The sequence below is a fragment of the Mustela erminea genome, chromosome 2, assembly GCF_009829155.1.
Source record: "Mustela erminea isolate mMusErm1 chromosome 2, mMusErm1.Pri, whole genome shotgun sequence".
Taxonomy (NCBI): Eukaryota; Metazoa; Chordata; class Mammalia; order Carnivora; family Mustelidae; genus Mustela; species Mustela erminea.
The window spans coordinates 17,142,910-17,167,177 of record NC_045615.1 but is presented as its reverse complement, the minus strand read 5'-3'; the positions used below and the strand labels follow the sequence as shown (position 1 = coordinate 17,167,177).

The 24,268-nt window shown below is 50.0% G+C and overlaps 1 protein-coding gene across 2 annotated transcripts in view; it reads left to right on the top strand.

Moving 5' to 3' along the window:
• The window catches only part of DPYSL2 (dihydropyrimidinase like 2), a 124,761-nt gene extending 102,284 nt beyond the window's left edge, over positions 1 to 22,477 (top strand). The window contains exons 8-14 of one of the 2 annotated variants that reach the window (XM_032332371.1): positions 3,255 to 3,375; positions 11,919 to 12,075; positions 12,558 to 12,699; positions 14,729 to 14,899; positions 18,876 to 19,055; positions 19,868 to 20,033; positions 21,975 to 22,477. In XM_032332371.1, the coding sequence (XP_032188262.1) occupies positions 3,255 to 3,375; positions 11,919 to 12,075; positions 12,558 to 12,699; positions 14,729 to 14,899; positions 18,876 to 19,055; positions 19,868 to 20,033; positions 21,975 to 22,066 (1,029 nt within the window). In that variant the 3' untranslated portion in view covers positions 22,067 to 22,477. The remainder of the gene's footprint in view (positions 1 to 3,254; positions 3,376 to 11,918; positions 12,076 to 12,557; positions 12,700 to 14,728; positions 14,900 to 18,875; positions 19,056 to 19,867; positions 20,034 to 21,974) is intronic. The other variant, XM_032332372.1, reaches the window with a different exon arrangement.
• The last annotated feature ends 1,791 nt before the right edge of the window (positions 22,478 to 24,268 follow it).

The following is a 24,268-nucleotide window of genomic DNA, read 5'->3' as shown; positions in this document are numbered from 1 at the left end:
TTGCAGGTGGGGGAGGAGATGTTGCCCTCTGAGAAGAGCCAGTGCCACTTACCTTGGTTCACGAAGCTACTTCTGAGAGCCAGAATCTTGTTGAACTTGTAAGAGCCTTCCTGGGGGCTTGCTTTGCTTTTTCCTTCTGTCTGTCCTAGTATCCCCAGATCCCTGCAGACTTAAACACAAGATGCAAGCCCAGGGTTTGTGAAATGGGCAAAAGCTATTGGAGGAGAGTTGTTCTAGTTGCTCTTTTGACCGCTAAAGTCAAACCCGTTCTTCCACGATCAGACACAGGAGGTTTCCCTTGTAGCAGTTGTTGCGTGGAGAATTTCGGCATCCCCAGCCGTGGATTATGAGCCCTCCTTTGGGGACTGGCAGGTCTGGAGTGCTCCGGTTTGAGGAGCTCTGGGCTTTTGGGCAGTGCCCTGTTGTCTCACAAGAGGCTCTAGTGGATGCTTTCTAGGGTCCCCTGCTTCTTAGCTGATCAGAGGCTCCCTCTCGGCCCCAGCATTTGGTTCTTCCCCTGAGCAGATGCACCCTTAAGGACAGCCCCTTGAGCTAGCAGGCATGAGCCGCCACCTTCTCCCGCAGCTCCTGGTGATTACTTTTCTGTTTGTTTCGGGGCATCTGTCGTGTGTTAGACCCTCTGTGGATAAAAAAGAGAAGAGAGCAGGAGCTTGAGCTGGGCAGGGCAGTGAGGGAGATCCAGCCCGCTTGCCACCGGCAGCCGTTGACCTCATAGGAACACGGCCTTCCTTCCCGTGTCGTGCCCTGTCGCCGCATCATGGTGGTTAACTTGGCTCGGTTCTCCCCAGGCCCAGCTGGGAAGATGGAGAGGAGACACCACCAGGGATGTGGAAATCTAGAAACGGCCTGGCCGCCCGGTGGTACCCCGTGTGCATAATGACCGGGCCTGCTGGGACAGCAAGACAAACGCGGAGGGGCTTGAGGCTGAGATGGGGAGGAAGAGACAGGTGGAGAGTAAGTAGGGAGGGCAGACTGTGATGGGCTCTGGGCTGGAAGACTGGCATCAGGGAAGAAAGTGGGAGACGTAGGGATGAGGGTGACAGGGACAAAATACCATTCCCAGAGAAGGGAGCTTTCCAGCGGGGCCCTGTCGGAAGTGCGGCTGGGGTATGAGACATGGAGGACTGGCGTGCGAGGGTGTATGGTGTACAGACACTGCTGTGTATTCTGATTGTCTGGTGCATACCGACACTGTTGTGTGTTCCTAGGCGAGTGGCTGTCCTCTCTGGATCTTGGGGTGCCTGACCTTAAAAAAATCAGCAAGGCTGGATGACCTCTCCAACCCCTTGATAACTCTACTGAGATAAACACAATTTTTTAAAAAAAAATTTTTGAGCTATAATAGTATTTTCACAATATTTCAAGTGGTGTTATTTAAATCCATTCACTGCGTGTAAGGGGTATGCACAGGTACACACAGAAGGGTAAATGTGGATCCCTTGACGGTTCTGGAAGGAACCCAGAGACTTGGGGTTTAAGTGACCTCTTTGCATGAGGTAACCTTGTAGTCAGGCCTGTGCCCTCACCGGGGCATGTGCTGTGGCGGGGGAGGGGTCAGAGCTCCCCTCACGGAGGATGAGCAAATCCACACAGGACCCCGGGATGCCCATCCTGCAGGCCCCCCATAGAACTGGCACTTTCGCTCCATTTACTTTCTCGTTGGTCTGATTTCACATTCCAGTTCACCCAGGACAGTCCCAGCCTGTGCCCGTTGCTCCCATGCCGTTATTAATAGTGCCTCTGTTCACTTTCAGAAGTGTTGGTGTTGGGCCCATTAGTTGGGTTAGTCATTGGCGCCCCTGGGAAGCCGTGAGGCTTCTAGAGAAGTCCTTTCCGCGCTTCACACTGTGGACTCTTGAAGTGACCTCAGAGATTCCGGCCGTCCCTCCTCTGTGCTGCCCCTGGCTAGAGGCACTTCTGTTGTAACTGGAGTCAGGGAGAAGGGGGGCGGGTGGCTCAGCTATTCCAGGAATTAAAAACATTTGGAGGTTTAATGAGCTTTTGCAAGAGCCATTTGGTTTGCCGTTGAATTTTGAGGCCTCTCTCTTTACATAGCTGATGCCCGAAAGGGCCAACGTGAATGAAGTTGTCTTCGTTTATGAAATTAGATTACCAGTTAACGCCATTGTAGAACTTCAGCTCTTGGTCCAGCTCCTGTAGAAGCTTGGTTGGCTAAGATAATTCAGTTAGGAGCTCAGCTACCTCTTAGGAAAAGTAGCAGCTCGCTTTAACTGTTAACATACAATACAGTAATTTATTTCCTCAGTAAAGATTTCGGGGCGACTACTGTGTACCAGGCACTACACTGGGAACTCTTGGGGGTGGGGCACAGAAGATACAAAAAATCTGAGTTGAACCCAGCCCCTTGGTGTGAGGTGTTGAAGTCACAGCTTCTGCCAGGATTTAGGGAGGGAACAAAAGGCTTTTTGAGAGCCATCAGTCTACCATTGATGCACGGGCTCTGCACTTGTCCGTTCTAACACATATATCTGTAGGGTATACCTTGCGCTCAGTAGTCTTACTTGGCCAGGTAGTCAGCAGTAATCACTTGGGGTCTCTGGGTTATTATTCGTTGAAGCATCAGGTTTAAGGAATCGTGAATTGGAACAGCTCTTCCATCCCGCACTGAGGCTCATACCAGCCTGTGCAGCCACAGACATGTTACCCATACTGAAGACCATGGCTTGCCACAAATCTGCCTGCTCCCAGAGCCCTATAAGGTCACATTGCTCCTTGTGTCCCATTTATGGGTGTCAGATAGAAGCCCAGCACAAAAATCTGGATGGCTTGACTCAAGACCCTGCAGCTGGAAGGAATGCACTGACTTGGGGGCAATCCCTATCCGTGCCCGGTGGTTTTCTCAGAGGAGCAAGCATTAAAAATCACCTAGAGCTCTTAAAACCCACATTCTGGGTCCCATCCCCAGAGTTACTGATCCGCTGGTTCCGGGAAGGGCTGGAGAGTCTGCATTTCTTATCAGCTCCCGGCTGATGCTGATGGTGTAGGTCTGCTGGGCACCCTTCCAGCCACTCACAGGGTCTCGGAAGGAATTGCCCCATCATTTCCACCCACCCGTTTTGAGTGACCCTGGGAAAGTCCCATCCCCCTCCTGTGATGCTGCTCAGGGCAAAACCCTGAGGGCGTGGTGGCAGCCTCTCATTCCTCTCCGCCTCCCTTGGTGGGTTGAGGGTGCAGACTGGGCACAGCTCTCACATCCACGTGCTCCTCTGCAGGTCGAGGCTGAAGCCGTGAACCGCTCGATTACCATCGCCAACCAGACCAACTGCCCCCTGTACGTCACCAAGGTGATGAGCAAGAGTGCAGCCGAAGTCATCGCCCAGGCCCGGAAAAAGGGTGAGTGTTGCCTTATCGGCTGTCTGACTGAGGGCAGGTTCGCGAGGGAGGCAGGCATCTCCTTTTCCAGACCTGCGTGCCAAGTGGGCTGTGTTCATCACGTTCCAGCATTAACCTAATTACCACCGAGCGAGGCGGGGAGCTCCAGTTTCTCCGTCTGTTCCACTGCGGCCGCCTCGTCACCGTCTATTTAAAGCCACGCACAAAGAGTGGGTGGGTGAGCACATTTCCCTCCCGCCCCCGCTCCCATAGACAAGTTGGCCTTGACTCGATGCAGTCTCCATAAACTAGGCACACAGATGGCGTCCGTGTCCATCTGCCCCAGAGTCCTTCTGGAGAGCATTCTATTGCAAAATGAGTCCCTGCTCTGTGGCTGGTAGTGATTTCTGCCCGGGTGAGTAAGACAGTGTTGTGAGGGCGTAGGGCAGAGCGTTTTGCCCCCGGGCCCTCCTCATGTCTAGTTCTCTGGGTGCTTGAGTCGCTCCCTGTAAATTATATTGATCTATTCGGGGCTGAGGCTGGCACTAGGGAGCCCATTGAGAAGGTTCTTGGGAGCTAGTTGACTACGTACAGCCTCCCTTGCTGCTTCCAAAGGTTGGTCTGTGGCACCCCTTATACGTTATGAATGCAACAGACCTCTCCTGTCATCTGCCATGGTTTTGAGTCCTCACACCACCCACGTGTCCTGGGCTTGGGAGTCCAGGTTTGCGGACAGCCCAATGGCACCTGGTTTGTGAGGGTGCACGTCCTGGCCTCATCATTTCTCTCCTGATCTTTGTCTGGCTTTCTCCTGGTCTCTCTCTCGTTCTCTCTTTCTGTCCCTTTATCTCTGTGTTTTTCTTTCTCTGCCAAGAAGGGAGCGGTGTGACCTTTATGCTTCTGTTTCCAGTTTTCTGCGGGATGTGATCACATGCAGAAGGACCGTAGAAGTCCTTCAATGGTGGGTGACTTGGTGCGAGTCCTAGAACAGATTGCTCAATGACCACTGAGTCAGCTTGTCCCCAGAGATGATGGCTTCCAGACGGACCCCTCAGTTCCCTGCCCGGGCTCCTTGGAGCTCTCCCCGGGGCCTCTGCTCAGAGGCTTGGCCACGCAGGGTTGCTGTGTTCCTATCCTCCTGGACACCTGCCCTCTCCTGGCTGCTAGTAGGAATTGCCTTTTTGAAGTAAAGCGACAGTTATTGGAGTAGGGCATCCACTCAGAATCAGCGTGGAGTTGTTTTCTGGGAGATGCTGTGGATGATCTCTGTCAGTGACCCTCCCTCGCCTGGGCCCTTTGTCTTTCTGGGCACATGTTTGCTTCAGCCTCAGCCCCCAACACTGATCACAGAACCACTGCTTCCACGGAGCATGGGGACAGTTGGCACGGTGTCTGGAAAGAGGAAGTGAGTGGGTAGCTTTAGTTATTTTAGGAACCATGCTGTACCCAGATGATGATAATAAGCAGGGAGTTAAGAGTCTCCTGGGGCATAGGGCGTAGGGCATTTTAACATAATTTTAATATAATTTAACGTTCCATTTAACAGAACGGAAAACCCGAGAACCTGCTTTCTGATTTAGACTTTTCACTTGTCCAAATAGGAGGGTGGAGGAGTCAGTCTTTGAGAACTTGGTGTTGGCAGCTGGCGCCAGCCCTGATCTGGGGCTCAGAGTGCTGGCCTGTGAGCCAGCTTGGCGGGCAGCTCAGGGGCTTCTCCTTCCCGTGCCTCAGTTTCCTTATTTGAAAAGGAGAGATGGAGTATGTTACTGGAAAGTCCAGCCCCACTCTAATACTCTCACCTCAGTGCCTGATGAGTCCCTCTGTCATCTTTTGGACTTTGACCCTGTGTGTGTATTGGGCAGTGAGCACTAAGAAGGGACTACTTTGGTCTGTTCCAGAACCGTCCACCTGTGAGTCCTCAGTGTGGTGCCTCCAACACAGTTCCTGCGGTGGCTTTTGCATTCCAACCGACCTTCTGTAGTCTGTGGAACCCTTTGCTTTCCTTGGGCCCGAGCTGCCAGAAGGGAATTTCCGGTGCATTTGGGTGCTAATGAGCAAGAATTAGAGATCCTTGCTTGCTTGTGGGCTCTTAAGGCTCTTTCTGTCTTGTTGGAACTTCATCATAACAACTTTGGGAGGCAGCCCGGGCAGGAATTTTTGTGCTTTGGTTTACTTTGCAGCTGAGTAAACCGAAGCTCAGAGCTAGTGTGTGGTAGGATTGGGCTTGATTGTCAGTTGCCTGACTTCAGGCCTGAAGAGCCACACGAGTAGCTGAGTTACCTTCATGTTTTGAGATTATTTTTAAATGAGCAGTGCTGGTATGTGTTGGGGTTTAGTTTCTTTCTTTCTTTCCTTCTTTCTTTCCTCTTTTTTTAAGATTTTATTTATTTGACACAGAGAGAGGGAGCATACAACCAGGGGAATTAGCAGGCAGAGGGAGAAGGAGAAGCAGGCTCCCCGCAGAGCAGGGAGCCCGATGTGGTCTGTATCCCAGGACCTCAGAATCATGACCTGAGCTGAAGGCAGATGTTTAACTGACTGAGCCACCCAGGTGTCCCCATTGGGGTTTTGTTTCTTGACAAACCTGGTAGAAACTTGAGCTTGTGGGACTCCAGGGTGGCTCAGTGGGTTAAAGCGTCTGCCTTCAGCTCAGGTCATGATCCCGTGGTCCTGGGATCAAGCCCCACATCGGGCTCTCTGCTCAGCAGGGAGACTGCTTTCCCCTCTCTCTCTCTGTCTGCCTCTCTGCCTACTTGTGATCTCTGTCTGTCAAATAAATAAATAAAATCTTTTAAAAAAAAAAGAAACTTGAGCTTGTCACCTAGTAGAGTTGTGTGTAATACAGAAGTAAAGATTCCCAAACAACCAAGAAGGAAATAGGATAAGATTTTATTACACATTTGCGCTCTGGGATCAGTGTGTCCTGTCCTGGATCAAATCCCAGCTCGCATGCATGAGGATGTGATGCCAGGCAGCTCCCATACCATCACTAGATCTCATTTTCTGTGAGGGCAGGGGCTAGCGATAGTGACTTATCTTGTAGGGCGAAGATGGCACCTAACAGAGGTGATAGGCCTACACACGTTTATAATAACTCCCCACTGTTCTCATGGTCAAAGAGTAAAGGGTTGGTTGGAAGTATAGCAAGGATGCCTGCTGATCCAGGCTAGGGGTTTTCTGCTAAGGATTCTAGTTCAGGTGCGTTCTTCCGGTCCCCACTGGCAGGTGGTAAGGCACTGCCAGTTTTCTGCTGCTCCTTGTCTTCATCTGTAAAATGAATACATGAAATCTTCATTTATTCGGCAAACTTTTATTATGTGATCTTGCAGACTTTTGCACTGGAGGCGAGACATGGTCCCAGCCCTCAGCTCCTTCGCTCGTTGGGGTAGGACACTTGGATAGAAAGTCATAATGGGAAATGCTCAGTTGCACACCAGGTATGGTTAGAACACACAGAGGAAGGGGCCACTGTTTACAGATACACCCCACCTGTCTCAGGGAGATCAGGCTGCATAAGGGGACTCAACATTTCTCTACAGTGGGAGCGGTTGAAAGACCGTGATTTTATGTCTTCTTAATGCCCATGTGCTTCTCCACCTAGAAGGCTGCTGGTCCTAAGTCTGAGACAGGAGGTCTATGGGCTAGTGAGGATGGGAGATGGCCGTAAGTGAGAAGATATTCTATGTGCACTAGACCCAGCGCAACCACCTGCTGTCCTTCCATCTCCCGGAGAGACGGCATCATTTGGGCTGTTCCTCTGTGCTGTGCCCATCAGCAGGACTACGTATCATCCACCCCATTCTGCAGATAAGGAAATGAAGACACAGCCTGGAAAAATATATTGGGGGCAGCTTTTCCTCTTCAGAAGAACTTAGACATTGGTCAATTCAGTAGGCTCATTTCGTGGAAGAGAAGTTAAAATGCAGAAAGTAAATATCTTGCCCCAGGTCATCCAGCCCATGGTTCCGGACGCCTGGCCACCTTTTTTCATTGAAGGTCCAGGGTGGGGATTTCTCTAGAAATGGCTCCCTCAGACTCTGCTTTGTCCACGAATGGAATCTAGCGTGGCTGCTGGTGCCTTCTGTGTAGGAATGGTAGTGTGTCAGCTGTGCCTGATAACCTCATCTGACAGACGTCTTTCTCCATCCTCCTCCTCGCCCCACCCCTGTAACTCGGAGGCGGATATGTTCAGAACATCTGGTGACTGCTGAGGCATGTTAAACCCTGGGAACCCAAGCTGGAACCAAAACTTCCTATGCCCTGTGGGTCAATCGGAATGACTCCAGCGTCGTGAGAAACTTGTGTTCGTGGGGCCCGTGAGGACCACCCCAACTTGGGGATGAAGCCTTAGCATTACGTTAATTCACAACTTAATGATCTTGACATATGGGTTGGCTTGTGAATGTCATAAAGTCTCACCAAAATCTGGGTTAGGGCTCTTCAGAGAAACAGAGCCCATATATGTCTATGGAGAGGCAGGGAGGGCAGGGAAAGAGAAGAAGGAAGGAGAGAGAGAATGAGGGGTAGGGAAGAGGGGGAGAGAGAAGCAGACGGGTCTGAAGCAAGAGGCTCTCAGGGTTGTGGGTGCTGTGAGGTCTGAACCCAGGCAGGCCCACAGACTCGGAAGATTCGAGGTCGCGGCCCGAGCCCGAGGCTGTCTAGAGGCGGACTTCCTTCCCAGTCAGGGCCCTTGCCAGGCTGGGAGTTAGTGCCGTGTTGTCGTGTAGCCACTTGCAGGATGAGACTCTGGGGTTGGTTTCCAGCCATCTGAACTCTGAGACTACCGGAGATAAGGCTCTCTTTCAGGGCAGATGTGGAAACTTTTGTGTCATTTCTGTAGCGCTCGGGCCGCGAGTCTGAATCGCCGGACTCATCCTTTTCTTTCCCCACTTTGCCCGGTGTCATTAGGAAGAACCAGCCACTCTTGTTAGACTCAGTTTGACAGAAATGTTCTAAGGAATCAAATCCACGGTCAACCCAAACTTAGCCTCTTCTGAGACGTATTTGATAGGGGAATCCAGTGGTGATATTTTATGCATCTCTGTTGACCCAGCACGCCATGGACTGGTAGTGCTGGTTATCTGTGGAGAGCCCCTAGGCTGTTGAATTCTGGCTGTGGGCTCTCTGAGAGGAGAGGGAGAGTGGTTCTGTGTGTGTGTGTGTGTGTGTGTGTGTGTGTCCCTGTCAATTTTTTTTTTTTAAAGATATTTATTTATTTGACAGAGATCACAAGTAGGCAGAGAAGCAGGCAGAGAGAGAGGAGGAAGCAGGCTCCCTGCTGAGCAGAGAGCCCGATGGATGTGGTGCTCCATCCCAGGACCCTGGGATCATGACCTGAGCCAAAGGCAGAGGCTTTAACCCACTGAGCCACCCAGGCGCCCGCCCCCCCCCCCCCCCCGTTAATTTCTTCCTGTGCTTTCATGGCTGCTTTTTGAGATACACATATGTGGTTTCCCATTGTTTGCACTCTGGATTTGTCCTCCTGCTTCTCGTTCATGGGAAATGACCTAACTGTCAGAGCCGGGAGCTGTCAAACACTTCTAAACCCCAGCCTCGCATTTATTCTCCACGGATGCACTCAGGCCCCGGGCTCCTGGTGAACAAACACCACCGCCAGGGCCTTACAGTTCCCGTCCATGCTAAAGGGCCTGCCAGAGGCTGGCTTGGGGTCACATCCTTCAGTTCAGACTTTGCCTGGAGAAGAAAATCACGAGGGTCTAACTGCTGCCAAGGAAGAGTCAGCAGTGTGTTTGGAGGAGTGTGTGAAGGCAATTTCAGCTTATTTCATGGTTTATTATTATTGGGAATTCTCTGTGGCACGCACTTTAGTGTGGTCTGTGGCCTGGCGCAGGTCCAAAAGCTCATCCACGGCTCCCTTCCATATAGGGTTTATAAAATGGGAGAGGTGCCCTGGGAAGGGACTGGGCAGCCATTAGGACAGAGGGGTGGAGCCCCGTACTGGTGGTCCCACATCTCCCTGGAGGTGGAGGTCCCCTACAGGATGGTTTAACTCTTGCCCTGCCTTTGGGGGCTGAAGAAAAGAAATCAACCGAGAGCCAGCAAGGACCTCTGAATCCCTTGGAATGTGAACAGGCCAGAGCAGACATGAACCACAAGATGCCTCCCTCTTTCTCCAGGATCCCCATCTTAGCTCGGCCCTGGGCCAGGTGTCCTGTTCGTCCTCAGTCTCAGGAGGCAGGTTCTGGTGTGCGATGGCCTTGGAGCTCTGACCCCGTGCTGGGCTTGCTGGGGTGCTGCTGGCTGGGTTCACCCCTTTGTGGGGAGCTGCGAGTTCCTGTGCACAGAGAGGACGGGACTCGATTCCCCAGCCTGATTTGTACTTCACAGAAGGGTCACGGTGATCGAGGGCACTCACAGTTGTGGCATCCAGGAGGTGTTACAGGAACCAGATGCCCCTTGTAAGAAAGTTTCAGGGAGAGGAAGAGCAAGAACAAGTTACCGGAAAATGTTTATGCTTGCCCATGGATTTTCAAAGAAGGTCTGACCACTCTTGTTCTCTGAGCGTTCCACTCTCTCGAACCTATTCATGTCCACAGAACCGGGAAACCTTTAGGGTGGGAACCTTTGGTTCCCTAATGACTGGCAGAGACCTCCCCTCTGTGCTCAGGCAGTAGTGGGACCCCCAGACCCAGATGGGTCAGAAGGTCTGGCTGAATGTGCAAACCAAAAGCTGGGAGCTGGAGGTCCCCTGAGAGCCCAGGGCCCAGCGTTGGTCTGCTTGGCCATTTGTGTTTAAAAACGGTGCTGGCAGCAGCTAAGGCCTTCTCATTGTGCAATGTTCTTCCACTCCGTGGTGAGCTGGAGCCGTTTATGCAGCTACCCAGCTGGCTCCTCAGACCAAATCCTGCCTGGGAGGCTTTGAGTGGATCAGGAACTCAGGAGACTTTTGGGTGATTCTGAGCTTTGGCCCTGTTCTGCCTGGGGGGTTTCCTGCTGTGTGAGGCTTTCGTCTGGGTTCTGTAGCCTGGCCCTCCTGCCTGGGATTGTTACTGATTTCCTCAGGCGAGCTACGCTCCCCCAGCTGGAGAGCTGCTCCTCTAAAATTCCTGAGGCTTGAGCAGCAGGGAGGGTGTTATGGTGTATTATCAAGAGAAAAGTCCTTGGAAGAGGCTGGGGAGAGGAAAGGAGGTGCATTCCTGACTGGGAAGTGTTTGGCCTTGAGGGCCTTGTGTTTGGAGAAGCGGGAACCCTGTGGGGGTTGCTGTGGGGGTGAGTCAGCCGTGTGTACGAAGGGAGGAGGCAAGGAGAGGTGCATTCCTGATGGTGGTTAAGGCTGGCTGAGGTCAAATTCCGGCGCTGATGCCCTCGATTATGTCCTTTCATCAGTGTGAAACACATTTATTGAGTGCCTACTGTTTGCAGGCAAACTCCTTTTCTTAGGAATTGTCCCATCAGGGGGAGAACCAGAAAATTCAAAATTGGGTGGTGATTGGGTTATTGGAGGTGAGGACCCGGGTGGGTTGTGGATGGTGCTGAGGAATGGGTGAACTTTGATACGAAGCTGGATAAGGAAGGGCATTAGATGCTTCCTTGGAAAGTTTGTTTCAATTCTTAAAGGCAGGAGGGCTGCTTAGGAGGAGTTTATGAAAGAGAATGGTGTGGGAAGATCGCTCTGAAAGTGTCACAGGGAATGAGCGGGGGGGGTGTGGAAGAACTCGGAGAAAGCAAAAGCAGATATGAGCTGTGATTGGGAGGCTGCGCCAGAATGAGCCGGGAGCAAGGAAGAAGGCCTGCTGGAAGGGAAGGAGTGTGGGTGACCAGGGAAGGATGTATTTAAGGTGTCGAAGCACTGGCATTCCGTGGCTTTGGGACTCCTGATTTTCTGGCTTGCACTGGAACAGAGAGGAGGACACGCATTTGACGTTCTCTGATGATGCATTAAGTTAGACCAAGCTTCTGGAAACACTAACATTTCGGCAGTGTAACTGTGCAGGGTCCCTCATTTCTCAGTCTTGCCAAGTCGGCTGTGCCTTTGCTGGCTTTCAGGGACAGTGGCCCTCATGTAGTGATTCAGGGATCCACTTTGTCTTTTGGACCCACCCGCGGGGCTGTAGACAGGTTCCCGAGTGTTTCAGCCCACTGGTCTCAGGTCTAACTTCCTCGCTCAGCTCCAGAGCCAGAATGGGCAGTGCAAAGGGAGGCAGTGGGGCAGTGTTGGGAGAGCCGAGAAGTGTTTTGTGAGCTGTGAGGTTCACCTTGAGGTGGAGGGTTGGTCCCATGGATGGCCCCAATGAGAAAGTCTGGATGGCATTTGGGACTGGGTGCGTGGTTGAGCAGGAGGTTGTTAGTAGACATGGGAATCAGTTTTAGAGGTAGAGAGTGGGGCCCAAAGGAGGAGTCTTGGGGAGCACACTTTGGGTGGTGACTTCGGCTGGTGGGGCTGTCTGGCCATCAGCGTCCTCACCTGCAAGAGGGCACTGGTGCCTCCTAGGAGGGGATGGCAAGAGCCCGCAGACCGCAGCCGGGCCAGCAGTGATTCCCACTGGGGGGTTTCCTTCCCGCACTGTATCGTGAGCACTCAGCCTTGTCTTTCTGTTTGTCAGGAACCGTGGTGTATGGTGAGCCCATCACTGCTAGCTTGGGGACTGATGGCTCCCACTACTGGAGCAAGAACTGGGCCAAGGCCGCTGCTTTTGTCACCTCCCCACCCCTGAGCCCTGACCCGACCACTCCGGACTTTCTGAACTCCTTGCTGTCCTGGTGAGTCTTGGTGACCCGGTCACGCTTCCCATTCCCAGCCTCTCCCCAGACTGACTGACCCATCAGGGTACAGCCTGGTGGGCAGAAGCAGACTCGCACACAGAGAGACCTTTGTTCTCAAAATTCAGATTGCAGAGCGGGAACGGGTTATTATCACACTGACGTTGTTCTGCGGGGAAAGTCCAGATAAAACCTGTGCCATCTTGAAAGTCAACCAGCGAGGAATGGTATCAGAAGGCTTCCAGTGTGGTGCTGCAACACCCAGAGATTAGATACCTCACGGAAGGGATTTAGATACACAGCAGTGTTATAATGAAGCTTCAGGACCGGGTTGCTTCCTCCTCCATGTCCTGTCTCCTGAGGGGGGAGGATAGGCTAGTTCAGAAAATTCTGGTGGTTCGGCAAATTAAAAAAAAGAATCTGTCCAAGGTTGACTGGATGTCAAAGATTAGTTAAAAGCTGGCTGTGTGTTTTCCTTCCAGCGGAGATCTGCAGGTCACTGGCAGTGCCCACTGTACATTCAACACTGCCCAGAAGGCTGTAGGGAAGGACAACTTCACCCTGATCCCTGAAGGCACCAATGGCACCGAGGAGCGGATGTCTGTCATCTGGGATAAGGCTGTGGTAAGGAGCAGAGACCTTGCTCGTGGACTGATGTCAGCTTGCCCCTGCCTCCTCGTCTCACGGGGTTGTAGGTCTCACAGAGGCCCTGAAATGGCAGTGGAGAGAATTCTAGAAGCTGGTACTTGTATGACAGTATTTTTCCAGTTTGGGATTCCCAGACAGCTCCTTAGAGGTCATTTCCTCCTAAATATTACATATGTATTTATTATCGTTGTCCTCTGGGTCAGTGGAGACTGGAAAAAAAACAAAACAAAAACAAGACCAACCCAGAGACTCTTTAAAATAAGGACTTTTTTGATCACTCAGGAAAACACTTTTTTAGCAACCGGGTGACCGGTCTCAGGCAATCTTCCACTCTGGGAAATGGGCTCCGTTTCCTTAAAACCGTCTCTTCGGGCTCTCTGGAGTTAGCCTTTCTGCTCACTGCAGGCGTCTGGCAGGCTTGTTTTGAATGTCCACCAACCTTTCGGGGGTCCTTTGGGCTCTGATTTGCAGTGTTTTAAAACGTAGTAACACAACAGGTTTTTCTGGTTGTTAAGGATTTCTTTAGATATGGAAACAGTATATCCTTATTCCAGAAAGAGCAGGGAAGGGAGTAAAAATCCCTCATCACTCATCTTTCAGATAACTGCAATGAACATTTTTGACAAATGTCCTTCCGGTTTTTGCCAGTGCAAGAGCACTCGTTGTGTGTGATATGTGTGTGTGTGAGTGGGTAAGTAACACTGGCATCATCTATACTATTCTGTGGCCTGTTTTATGAGACAGGGTATTATGAAAATATCACCACTTCCTTAAATGTACCTGAAGAACTTGACCTTTGGTAGCGGCAGTTTCCATCTTAATGCTGGAGTATAATTCATTCATCATTCTTTGAATGTTCATATTGTTTTCTGATTTTTTTTTTTTTAACTGGGACAAACATCTTGTATACACATCCTTGGACAGATCTTGAATGATACTTGTAGGTGAAATTTCTAGAAGTGTTATTCGTGGGTCAGAGGGTATGTATATTTTTGAGGCTGTTCATGCCGACTTCTGCCACTAGGCCCAAATTGGTATTATCACCAGCAAAACAGAAGTCTTACTGACCTGGCTGGCGAATTTGTTTTACACTTAATTCTTCAGTTACTGTTTACAGTGAATTTCTTTTTCGTGTCCCTAATTTGACATTTGTCTTTCTCTCTCTTGATACCTGCTCGTTTCCTTTGCTCATTTTTCTACGAGCTTCAGAGCGGGCTCCTTAACTCAGAAACAGGCAGTCATTTCCTCAGAGTCTCTGTCTGAAGGGAAGAGGAAGACAAGTGGTAGAGATGAGGAGCTGCAGGGAAGGCTGTGAGAAGACCGGGGCTGGTCCCTATGGGATGCCACGGACAGCCAGACACCGGCCTAGGACCTCTGGCCGGGCCAGACTGGAAGCCAAGGGCTGCTGAAAAGACAAGTGTTTCCAGCCAAGCAATGTTTTCTGAAGAGCCCGTGCCTCAATTTTTTTTTAATTTTTTATTTTGAAATAATTATAGATTCAAAGGAAGCTAACAAAGAGAAGACAGAGGGGTCCTGTCTACCCTTCATCCGGTCTCACCGATGCATTATTATGACACCATACCCAAGCCCACAGAGTGACAGTGTTGCAGAGTTCGCGTGTGGTTCTGTGTCATTTTACCATATGTAGGGTCATGCAACCACCTCCACAGTCAGGACCCAGATTTCGTCCCATCGCCACGAAGATCCCCCCTTTTGCTGCCCTGTGCTAGTTGCACGGACCCCCAGCCCCTGGAGGAATCCCCACCTCGTCCCTTGTTTGTCCTCCATCTTCGTAACTTCGTTATTTTGAGAGTGGGCTAGAAATAAAGCCGTGTGGTCTGTGGCCTTTTGAGATTGGTTCTTTCACTCTGCACAATGCCCTTAGCATCCATCCATTAGATCCACTGTGTGGATCTAATGCGTGTTCCTGCTTTTGCTAAGGAGTGTTCCACCCCTCAGCTTTTTAACTTGCTTTTGGGGTGTATGTGTGTGTCGTACTCTTCAGGTCACTGGGAAGATGGACGAGAACCAGTTTGTGGCCGTGACCAGCACCAATGCAGCCAAAGTCTTCAACCTTTACCCTCGGAAAGGCCGCATTGCTGTGGGATCTGATGCTGACCTGGTCATCTGGGACCCCGACAGTGTCAAAACCATCTCTGCCAAGACCCACAACAGCGTAAGTCCTGTTAACTGCATAGACCCAATCCCGAATGAATTAGAGTCCCAGAAAGGGACTGAGGGAGGGAGAGTCCCCAGAAAGAGCTTGCTGTGATGGGAATGAACTTTTTCCCAGGGTATATTATAACTTGTAATTTGCCGAAGGGGAAGGAAAAAAAAAAAAGCTATCTTCTCCTCTTTGGTCAGGACAGTAAGACTATTCCTCTTCTCAGCATTTTGGAGTTCTTTATAGGTAGAGCGCTCTGTCTGTAGACCTTCAGAGCCTCCAAAGTCATGCCAAATGTCAGAAGCTTCTAGAAGTCAGGCACTGCCCTATTTTTTAACAAGGTACTTTCACCTGCCTTTTTTTTTTTTTTTTTTAAGATTTTCTTTATTTGACAGACAGATTACAAGTAGGCAAAGAGGCAGGCAGAGAAAGTGAGGGGGAAGCAGGCTCTCTGCTGAGCAGAGAGCCTGATGTAGGGCTTGATCCCAGGACCCTGAGATCATGACTCGAGCTGAAGGCAGAGGCTTTAACCCACTGAGCCACCCAGGCACCCCAGGTACTGCCCCGTATCAATGGTGGAGGGCAGCACCTTTCATGGCAGTGCCTTCCACAGTGAACCCACAGCAAATATTCAAATGCCCATTGGGCACTTCTATTCCTTTAAGCCACTGCTTTCTCATGTCAGTGTTCTAGACAAAACCCCTCAATGACAAGATGTTCTTTTGGTCTTAAAGGAATGAATTTTGAGTTGACTTCTTCCCTCCCTCCCTGCTGGCTGGCTTAGCTTCCCAGCATAGTGTTACAGCTACACCTACGTGTAACTTCGATCACAACCTTTTTGGGATCTAGAACAGCCTTGGCGGGCAGCGCTCCTAGGGTCCTGCCCAGTGAACATACCTTTTCATATGCATTAACAACACTGTCCCATTTACTGTTCATGGGGCCTTCTCAGTAAAGAGATGGCACCATGACCACAGTTGCTTAGTGGGAAGATAGGAAACGGAAGCTTTGAGAGCTTATGTGACCAGTCTGCTGTTACATGGCTATTTTGTGGTAGAACCAGAACTAGAACCCCCCAATTGTCCAGAGTGCTTCCCTAGCAGACCACACATGCAGCCTCTTGGGCAGGCTTAGACGGAGACAATGCTTCCCCTCCCTGGCAGTCCGTTCTGCAGAGGGGATGGGTAAACGGGACTCATTATTTAAGCTGTGGATGACTTAGCTAAGGGGTGTGCATATGGAGCCCTTACCGTGGCAGGAGAGAGGCTGTGAGGGAGAGAGGATTTGAGGAGACAGAGTCTGCCATTCACGCATCACTCCCAAACTTTCCTGGAGTGATAGCACTGCCCTGCCTCTACTTCCAGGCAGCCCCATGTAAGAGAAGTGCCTCTGATCTGTCCTCACCTGATTGATTCAGAGAGTCCACATTAAACACATTTGTGCAGCATTAATCATCCGGGAAAATACAAATGAGAGGGTTTCCCAGCGTAATACGGTGTTTCATACTACTGGGCTAATTAGCTTTAATTTGTAGCATTTAGCTAACTATTACTGAGCCTGTTGCTAGAAGCGTCTGCTTGGGCTTTTCAGGCATCCAGCCAGATGAGTCATTTTAGGGAGCCCCAGGGTTGGATGTAGGTTAAAATTGTCTATACCTGGTGAGCAACGCAGCCTCACTGTTTTGCGGTTTGGCGGAGGGGCGGGTTGGTTCTGTATTCCCTGAGCTGTGAGCCAACCATTGGGCTTGTTCATTTGTTCGTTTTAAGTGACGTAGATTCATGGGGCTGGTTCTTCCCATTTTTACAAAATGGCGATGGCTCAAGACCCTTTTAGTCATTTGTGATCTGTCATTTACAGGCAATTAAAGTCAGCTTAGGCGTGTTGTGATGGCTCTGTCATTAAAGAGCTTGCAATTCTATTTTGAAAGGACAGTAGAAAAAAAACCAGACCGTGGATGACTGGACATTTCCTAAATGCCTGGTCTGTGCCAAGTACCATGCTGGATGCTTCTGTCCCTTTTATTTCCTTGAATCTTGGCATCAGTCCTGCGGGGCAGGCTTTATCCCAGGGAGATGAGGAGCTGTGAGGGACTTGTCCAAAGTCATACAGCCGGGGTGTGGCAGACCCGGGATATGAACCCAGGTGGATGGCCCCACATCCAGGGTGGTTGCCAGTCCTCCATTAGGGTGCAAGAAGAGCTTGTTGGAGTGTAGACGCAGGTGCGGAGTAAAAGATGGGGCTTGATGGCCTCAGGGTGACACACACCCTGTCCGAGGTCGGAGATGATAGGACTCTGACAGTGTGATCTACCCGCATACGTTGCTTTCGTGTTGTCATATTCACGTAAGCCTTGGGGGAGAGGCAGATGGAGAACCTGTAGTTCTGAGGCAGGATTCAAGTGATCTACTCAGAGTTCCACACACAACTCCTGGATTTCACCAAATCTGAGATGCCTTTATTTGAAGCTATTCCCTGAGTTTGTATACCACCACGAAAGGAGATGCACCACTTTGAGTCTACTATGAGACTCCTTTAGGGCTTGCCTGTGCTTCTCATAGGACAACTGAGAGGCGACTCTGCCCTGGAGAAGGGGGAGTGCAGAGAATCCCGTGTGCCTCAAAACATTGGCATTGGGAGCCGAGCAGGCAGAATGTCTCCTGAGAGGCTGAGCTGCAAGCCGGTCCTCCCGCACGTTGGTGGTGTGAATTCCTGCTGCCACAGCAGTCCACAGAAATGTCAGGCTGAGCAATTGATGTGAAATGGCCTCAGCATGGTCACCTCCTAGGCCGGTGAGAAAAGCCAAGCTAGAGCCCGCCAGCAGAGCTCATTCCATTGCTGTGAGACATGCATTGATTCTAGCATGAGTGTCTTCAAATGGATGAAAGGCAGTCCAGGCTTGAGGACACACACTCTGGTCCCAGAGTGCTTGTATGGAGCCCCCCATCTTCCTTCCTGCATGTGTGTCTCTGCCTCACTCCTTAGGTAACTTCCAGAGGATTCTTTGGGGTCTTGGGCAGTGCTGACAGCCTTTCCCTGCTGTCTTTAACCAATAACACGGCATTCCGACACTGAATGTGAGCTCTGAAGCCAGCCTAGGGCTTCCCCATCCTTCTGAGCCCACTGTGCCAGGCAGAAATGTTCTCCCGAACTGCACTGTCCCATTACAGCTCTCTCTTCACAGACTGATCCCTGAATGCTGATAACCAGTCTGACTTTCCCCAGAAAGCCATGCTGCTTTCTCTGGTGAGAGCTTCCCTGTGCATTCTCCAGCCACAGTCATTGGTGCCCGGGAAGAGGGCAGGCAGGAAGAAGCGCAGGGCATTGTGGAACCTGGGGAAGGAGCTCGGGGTGAATCGAAGCTTGGGGGTGGGACTGGGACCTCCTCTTTTCTGTTGCCTTCTTCTGCAACAGCAGACTCACATGCATGCAAAGATCCCGCCTGTCTTCCAAGAGGAAGCCCGGATATGTCACCCTGCAAAGCCTGAAGCTAGAAGGATAGCTTCATGGTTCTGGAAGTTAACTAGACGTCAATATTTCATTGAAGGCATTGGCTCCAGTTCCCACAGGCTTTCACTCAGGGACTACCATTGAACCTTGTTGCTAACAGATTGAGAACCAGGAAAGCCAGTGGGAAAACCTGCTCATGGATGGCCCCATTTCAAAATTTAGATCTTGGTCAGAGAACATCTTTGGATTTTAGCCCAATGGGTGCTTAAGTCAGTAAGGACAAAGCTGCCGCTCATACAAGGAATCACATCCTTTGTATTTGTTAGCATTTACAAACCCTCGTGCTTTCCCACACAGTTTTTCTGTTCAGCTGTTTTCCCCTCAAGAGTTTTGAGAGGCAGGGAAAGATAATTCTAGACGGGAAAATGAAGACAGAAAGATTAAGTGCCTGCTGGGGTGGGTATTCGGGACAGGGCCTTTCTTTGGTCTGTGAGATCTTGGGCAGGGTGTATGCTAAAGTTTTCATGCTCTCTCTTCCTAGTCTCTCGAGTACAACATCTTCGAGGGCATGGAGTGCCGTGGCTCTCCACTGGTGGTCATCAGTCAGGGGAAGATCGTCCTGGAGGATGGCACCCTGCATGTCACTGAAGGCTCTGGGCGTTACATCCCCCGGAAGCCCTTCCCTGATTTTGTTTACAAGCGTATCAAGGCGAGGAGCAGAGTGAGTAGCTTTGATCTTACGAACTGTTTTTGTTATGGGTTACGTTCAATTCTGTACATGCCGACTAAGCCCTTTGAGTTAGAATATTGAGAGGAGGAGGTGGAGGAGTATGAAGGAGTATGGAGGAGAGGTGGCTCACGAATAAGGGATACATGATCTTTTTATTTCTGGAGCTCAGAATACCAGTAGACAAGTCAGGTATGTCCATAGCCAGCCAGAATGAAGTAAGACTGGTGTGTGCTGGGATGTATAGTGGTTCAGAGGAGGTAGCCACTGCCTGGAGTCCTAGGGAAAAGTGTCATGGGAAGAGGGCATTTCGAGTTGGGTTTTGAGGATTAGGTAGGAGTTTGAGAAGTCAAAGAAGGGAGACAAGGAAGTTAGAATGTCATGAACAGGGAAGATGCACAGTGTATTCAAGGCACTGGTACTTGAGGACTGTGAGGCAGAGAATAGACAGAGCTGTGAAGGAATTACAGAGAGAGTGATCTTGAATGTGAGCTTAAATCTCTTCACAGAGATTTTGAACTTGGGTGTAAGTTAAAGTGCCTGGGAGGGACAATGGTAAGAGACGTTACTCAGTTTTTGTAGAGTAACCAACTACCCATGGTCCATCTTGGGGGAACTTCAGCCTGGAGTGGTGGGGGCTGGCTCCTCGCTGACATCTGTCCCCACTGTATGTGTCCATAAGGGGAGCCCTCCCTCCCCACTCTCACAGGCCTGTCCTAACTGCCGTTCCTTCCCCCTTTAGAGAGTTGCCTGGGAGATGTCCTCTGTGAACGTGGCCTGAGTCAAGGGGCTCTTGTGTTTTGCAGCTGGCAGAGCTGAGAGGGGTTCCTCGTGGCCTGTACGACGGACCTGTGTGTGAGGTGTCTGTGACACCCAAGACTGTCACTCCAGCCTCCTCAGCTAAGACATCTCCTGCCAAGCAGCAGGCCCCACCTGTCCGGAACCTGCACCAGTCTGGATTCAGTTTGTCTGGTATGGTTATGGTTTGGTTGGGCCCGGTTCCATGGGACCTTTCTTGCTGAACCAGCAAGGCTTGTTTTTGTTTGTTTATTTTGTTTTGTTTTATTCCTCCAAAGATTTTATTTATTTATTTGGCAGAGAGAGAGAGCCATAGAGCACAAGTGGAGTGAATGGCAGAGGGGGAGGTAGAAATAGGCTTCCCACTGAGCTTGGAGCCCATTGTGGATCTCGATCTCAGGACCCTGGGATCATGACCTGAGGTGAAGGCAGATGCTTAACCGACTGAGCCACCCAGGTGCTCCAAGGCGTGCTTTGGTTAAAGAGGGGGGACCTGGGAAGGAATGAAGCTCATGAGAAGTACTAATATCCCCAGAGATGTAATTCCTATGGAATGACCAGTTGGGTCATTTCAGAATCTTGACGTGAGTGTACATCACATACAACGTCATGATGTGCATACTCTGTATATATAGAACTTGATGTAGTCAGAGGACATTTCTCCAAAGTCTCGTGTCCATCCTAAAAGAGGGTGTTGTGGTATTGTTGTTGTATTTCAGAACTCTCTTTGCCCCCATGTATGCAGCATATCGTGGTAGCTCAGCTTGTGGGGTCTGGAGCTTGAATAGTTGGACTCTGTAGCCAGACACACTATGCCTCAGTCCCCTCATCTATAGAATGGGTATAAGAGTAGTGGCTACCTTGTATAGGGCTGTCAGAAGGGTTAAATAAGCGACCATCCACGTAAAGTGCTCACAGCAGAGCCATTTGATAGTTGTTATTTGTGTGATGTCAGCAAAGGTGAGCTGTCCAGATTGTCAGGCTTCCTTACTTGAAACTTGTGCTCCTCCATTTGGTCTATAGCTAAAAGCCTTCTTTTCAAGCTCCCTGAGCCACAGATCAGTATCCCACTCTCTATGGGACGTTAAAGAAACCGTTAATCTGATAGGTTTTTTTTTCCTTGTCAAATATGCTGGGTTTCAGAAAGTTACCACGTGTAATTCCATCTGTGGGTTACCAATTTTCAAAAATTTTATTATTTTGGTTTTTTATTTTTTTAGAGGGGGGAGGGACAGAGGGAGAGGGAGAAAGAGAATCTTTTTTTTTAAGATTTTATTTATTTATTTGACAGACAGAGATCACAAGTAGGTAGAGAGGCAGACAGAGAGACAGGAAGGGAAGCAGGCTCCCCGCTGAGCAGAGAGTCCGATGTAGGGCTTGATCCCAAGACCCCAAGATCATGACTTGAGCCGAAGGCAGAGACTAACCCACTGAGCCACCCAGGTGCCCCGAGATAGAGAATCTTAACAGGCACCGCATCCAGTGCAGAGCCCATGGAGCTTGATCTCAGGACCCCTATGATCATGACCTGAGCTGAAACCAAGAGTCAGACACTTAACCAACTGAGCCACCTATGAATTTTCAAAAAATTTTGAAAAGAATAAGCACTAGTTTTGTCAGAGAGTGAAATGGGCATAATCATGGCTGTGCTCTTTTATCTGACGGGGCCATTCCAATCTAGGAAGCATCCTCACTCTTATTCCTGGTTACACAGCAGAGGTACAGAGTTGGGGGAATAGAATGCTGGAGAGAAGGCTGTAGAAGCCTTCAGAAAAGCCACGCAGTCTGACTAATGAGGACACGGGCAGGCTGCAGTCTCAGTGAGTCTCCAGCTGAAGCATGGTGTTATTTCATATACAGTTTTACTCTTTCAAGTGAGGGACCCAACCAGTTTTTGCAAGGACTGCTTTATAGGGTCGGTGATTTCTTTGGCTACCTTAGGCAGGTCCCTTTTTTGCAGTTTAAACTTGCAGTGAGGTTTTGGGAGAGGGACAGAGACTGGGCCTGGCCCTTTTCTCCTGGGCTGTGCTGTTTTGGGTTAGAGGGGGGACTCCTGTAACTGGTTTCCCCCCGCCATGTAACCCTTTTTGACCCCCATCCCTGTCTCCTCTCCAGGTGCTCAGATCGATGACAACATTCCCCGCCGCACCACCCAGCGCATTGTGGCTCCCCCTGGTGGCCGTGCCAACATCACCAGCCTGGGCTAGAGGCCAGCCGGCAGCCTACTTGGGGATGGGGGATGGGACACCTGAGGACATTCTGAGACTTCCTTCCTAACTTTTTTTTTTAAGAGCCTGTGATAGTTACTGTGGGGCAGCCAGTTCACGGGGCTCCCTCTTGGGCCCTGCACTCCGTCCCTCACCCGGAGTCACTGATTTTGCTCACCCACTTCCCTGTACATCTAAGGAATATCACACCCAAGTCTACCCACCAACCCCATACACGGAACTGCATCCAACACTCAGACATGCGAAACAAAGCAAATCACAACGAGGGTGTTTTTCATCTCTAACCTCTGTTGTACTTGTTACCATCTTCCTTTTCATGGGGGGGAGGGGGGCGGGGTGGGGGGAAGATAAAGTGAATTGCCCAGAGCTGCCTTTTTCTTTTTAAATTTTGAAAAGTTTTCTTCATGGGTCTAGGGAGAGGGTGGGTGGGTCGGGGGGAGTAGGTTTTTGTTTATTTTTTTTTTCTTTTTACATACTAAATTGGGACGCCTAATTCAATATTAATACAAGGGGTTTGAACTGGACATCCTAATGATGCAATTATGTAACCATTGAGCTGCTTCAGGGTGGTTGGCAGACTCCTGTCCCTCCTGAGAGGCTCCAAAATGTCCGCATTGCATTCCATCGTCTTCTGCGTCAATTGTTGATGAAGGCAGGTTTTCTTTTGGCCTAGATTTTGCTGCAGATTACATTTCTCGAGGAGTCTCTTCTCCTTTCTTAACATCTTTTCTGCTCTCTCTCTCCCTCTCACTAGCTTTTTCATTCATGACTGTTTTCACGTCTCTTCCTTTCTTTGTGTTGCCTTCAGCCCTTGTCTCTGAGACCCATGTTTTTTCCCCGTTCCCCTGTGTCTTCTCAGATGACCAGATCTCCTGTCTTAGCGTGGTCGTAAGAACCTGCCTAGAAGGGTTTGAGCTTTGTCACTGCAGCCATAGTAATATGCTTTCCTAGTCCACACACGACTGGTGCTACCCACCCGCCCCCACCAGGATATGCGTTTGAGTTCGGGATGCTTCCGGGTGCAGCGGAAGGGCTGAGCTACCCACACTCACCTGTGGGCTCAGCATAGAAACTCGAACAGTACTGAGATGTTGCAGAAACCTGAGGCTATAGGACACAAGTTTTTTCCTCTGTGCAATGCTAACTAACTAAAGAAAAATGCGGTCAAATCTGTAAATTGAGCCCCATGACCCAAGTGAACCAGTTATCCTGGAGCCAGCCACCAGCTCAGTGTTGAGTTGGTGCAAGTCTGACCCTGGGGCCTGTTCTTTACCGGCTAAAAATATCTTTTGGGATTCCAGAGCATTCCGGGTCTTCTCACTTTGGGGCAAAAAATATTTTCTTGTTCAGTTATTTTGGGAGATGTCATGCAGTCCTTCTACACGAGATACATTCCAAGACCCCCAGTGGATACCTGAAATCGCAAATAGTACTAAACTTGATATGTATTGTTTTTTTTCCCCATATGTACTTGTGATATACTTTAATTTATAAATTAGGCACTGTAGGAGGTTAACAACAACAATAATAAAATAGAATAATTGTAACAATATACAGTAATAAAAGTGATGTGGATGTGGTCTCTCTTTCTCAAAATACCTTATTCCATACTCACCCTTCTTGGGATGACGTCAGCTAGTAAGGTGGTTCTGTGATGGCATGAAGTGATGTGAATGACGTAGACACTGACTAGCGGCAGCTCTTGCTGACCTCCTGACGGTACGTCAGAGGGAGGAGCACTTGCTTCTGGACGTTGGTTGACCGCCAAGAACTGAAGCCTCGAAAAGCAAGACCACAGATGAATAAGACCTATCGTATAAGAAGGCCTTCTAAACTCAGAAAATCCTTGGGAAATTCAACTTAGAGTCCATTTTACTTTGTGACTGGGAACAGCTGTTGAAGGAGCGATAGGTCCCATCAGAGCTGTTGTGGGGAGAAGATCTTACAAATCGAGCATGTGGCCCTCATAGAGACCGCAGGTGACCTTGTGTCCACATCCCGCCCTCGTATCCATGACCCTTCCCGCTAGCTGCCTTCGTGTCGGGCCTTGTCTTTGCTGATTCTTGTTGCATTTCCTTCCAAACGCGTTTACAGATTCTCTTAAGCAATGTTAGCATTTGCAGGCTTTTACTGAACCAAATCTGCTTTCGTAAAGCATAACACGGAGAAGTAGGTCACTTA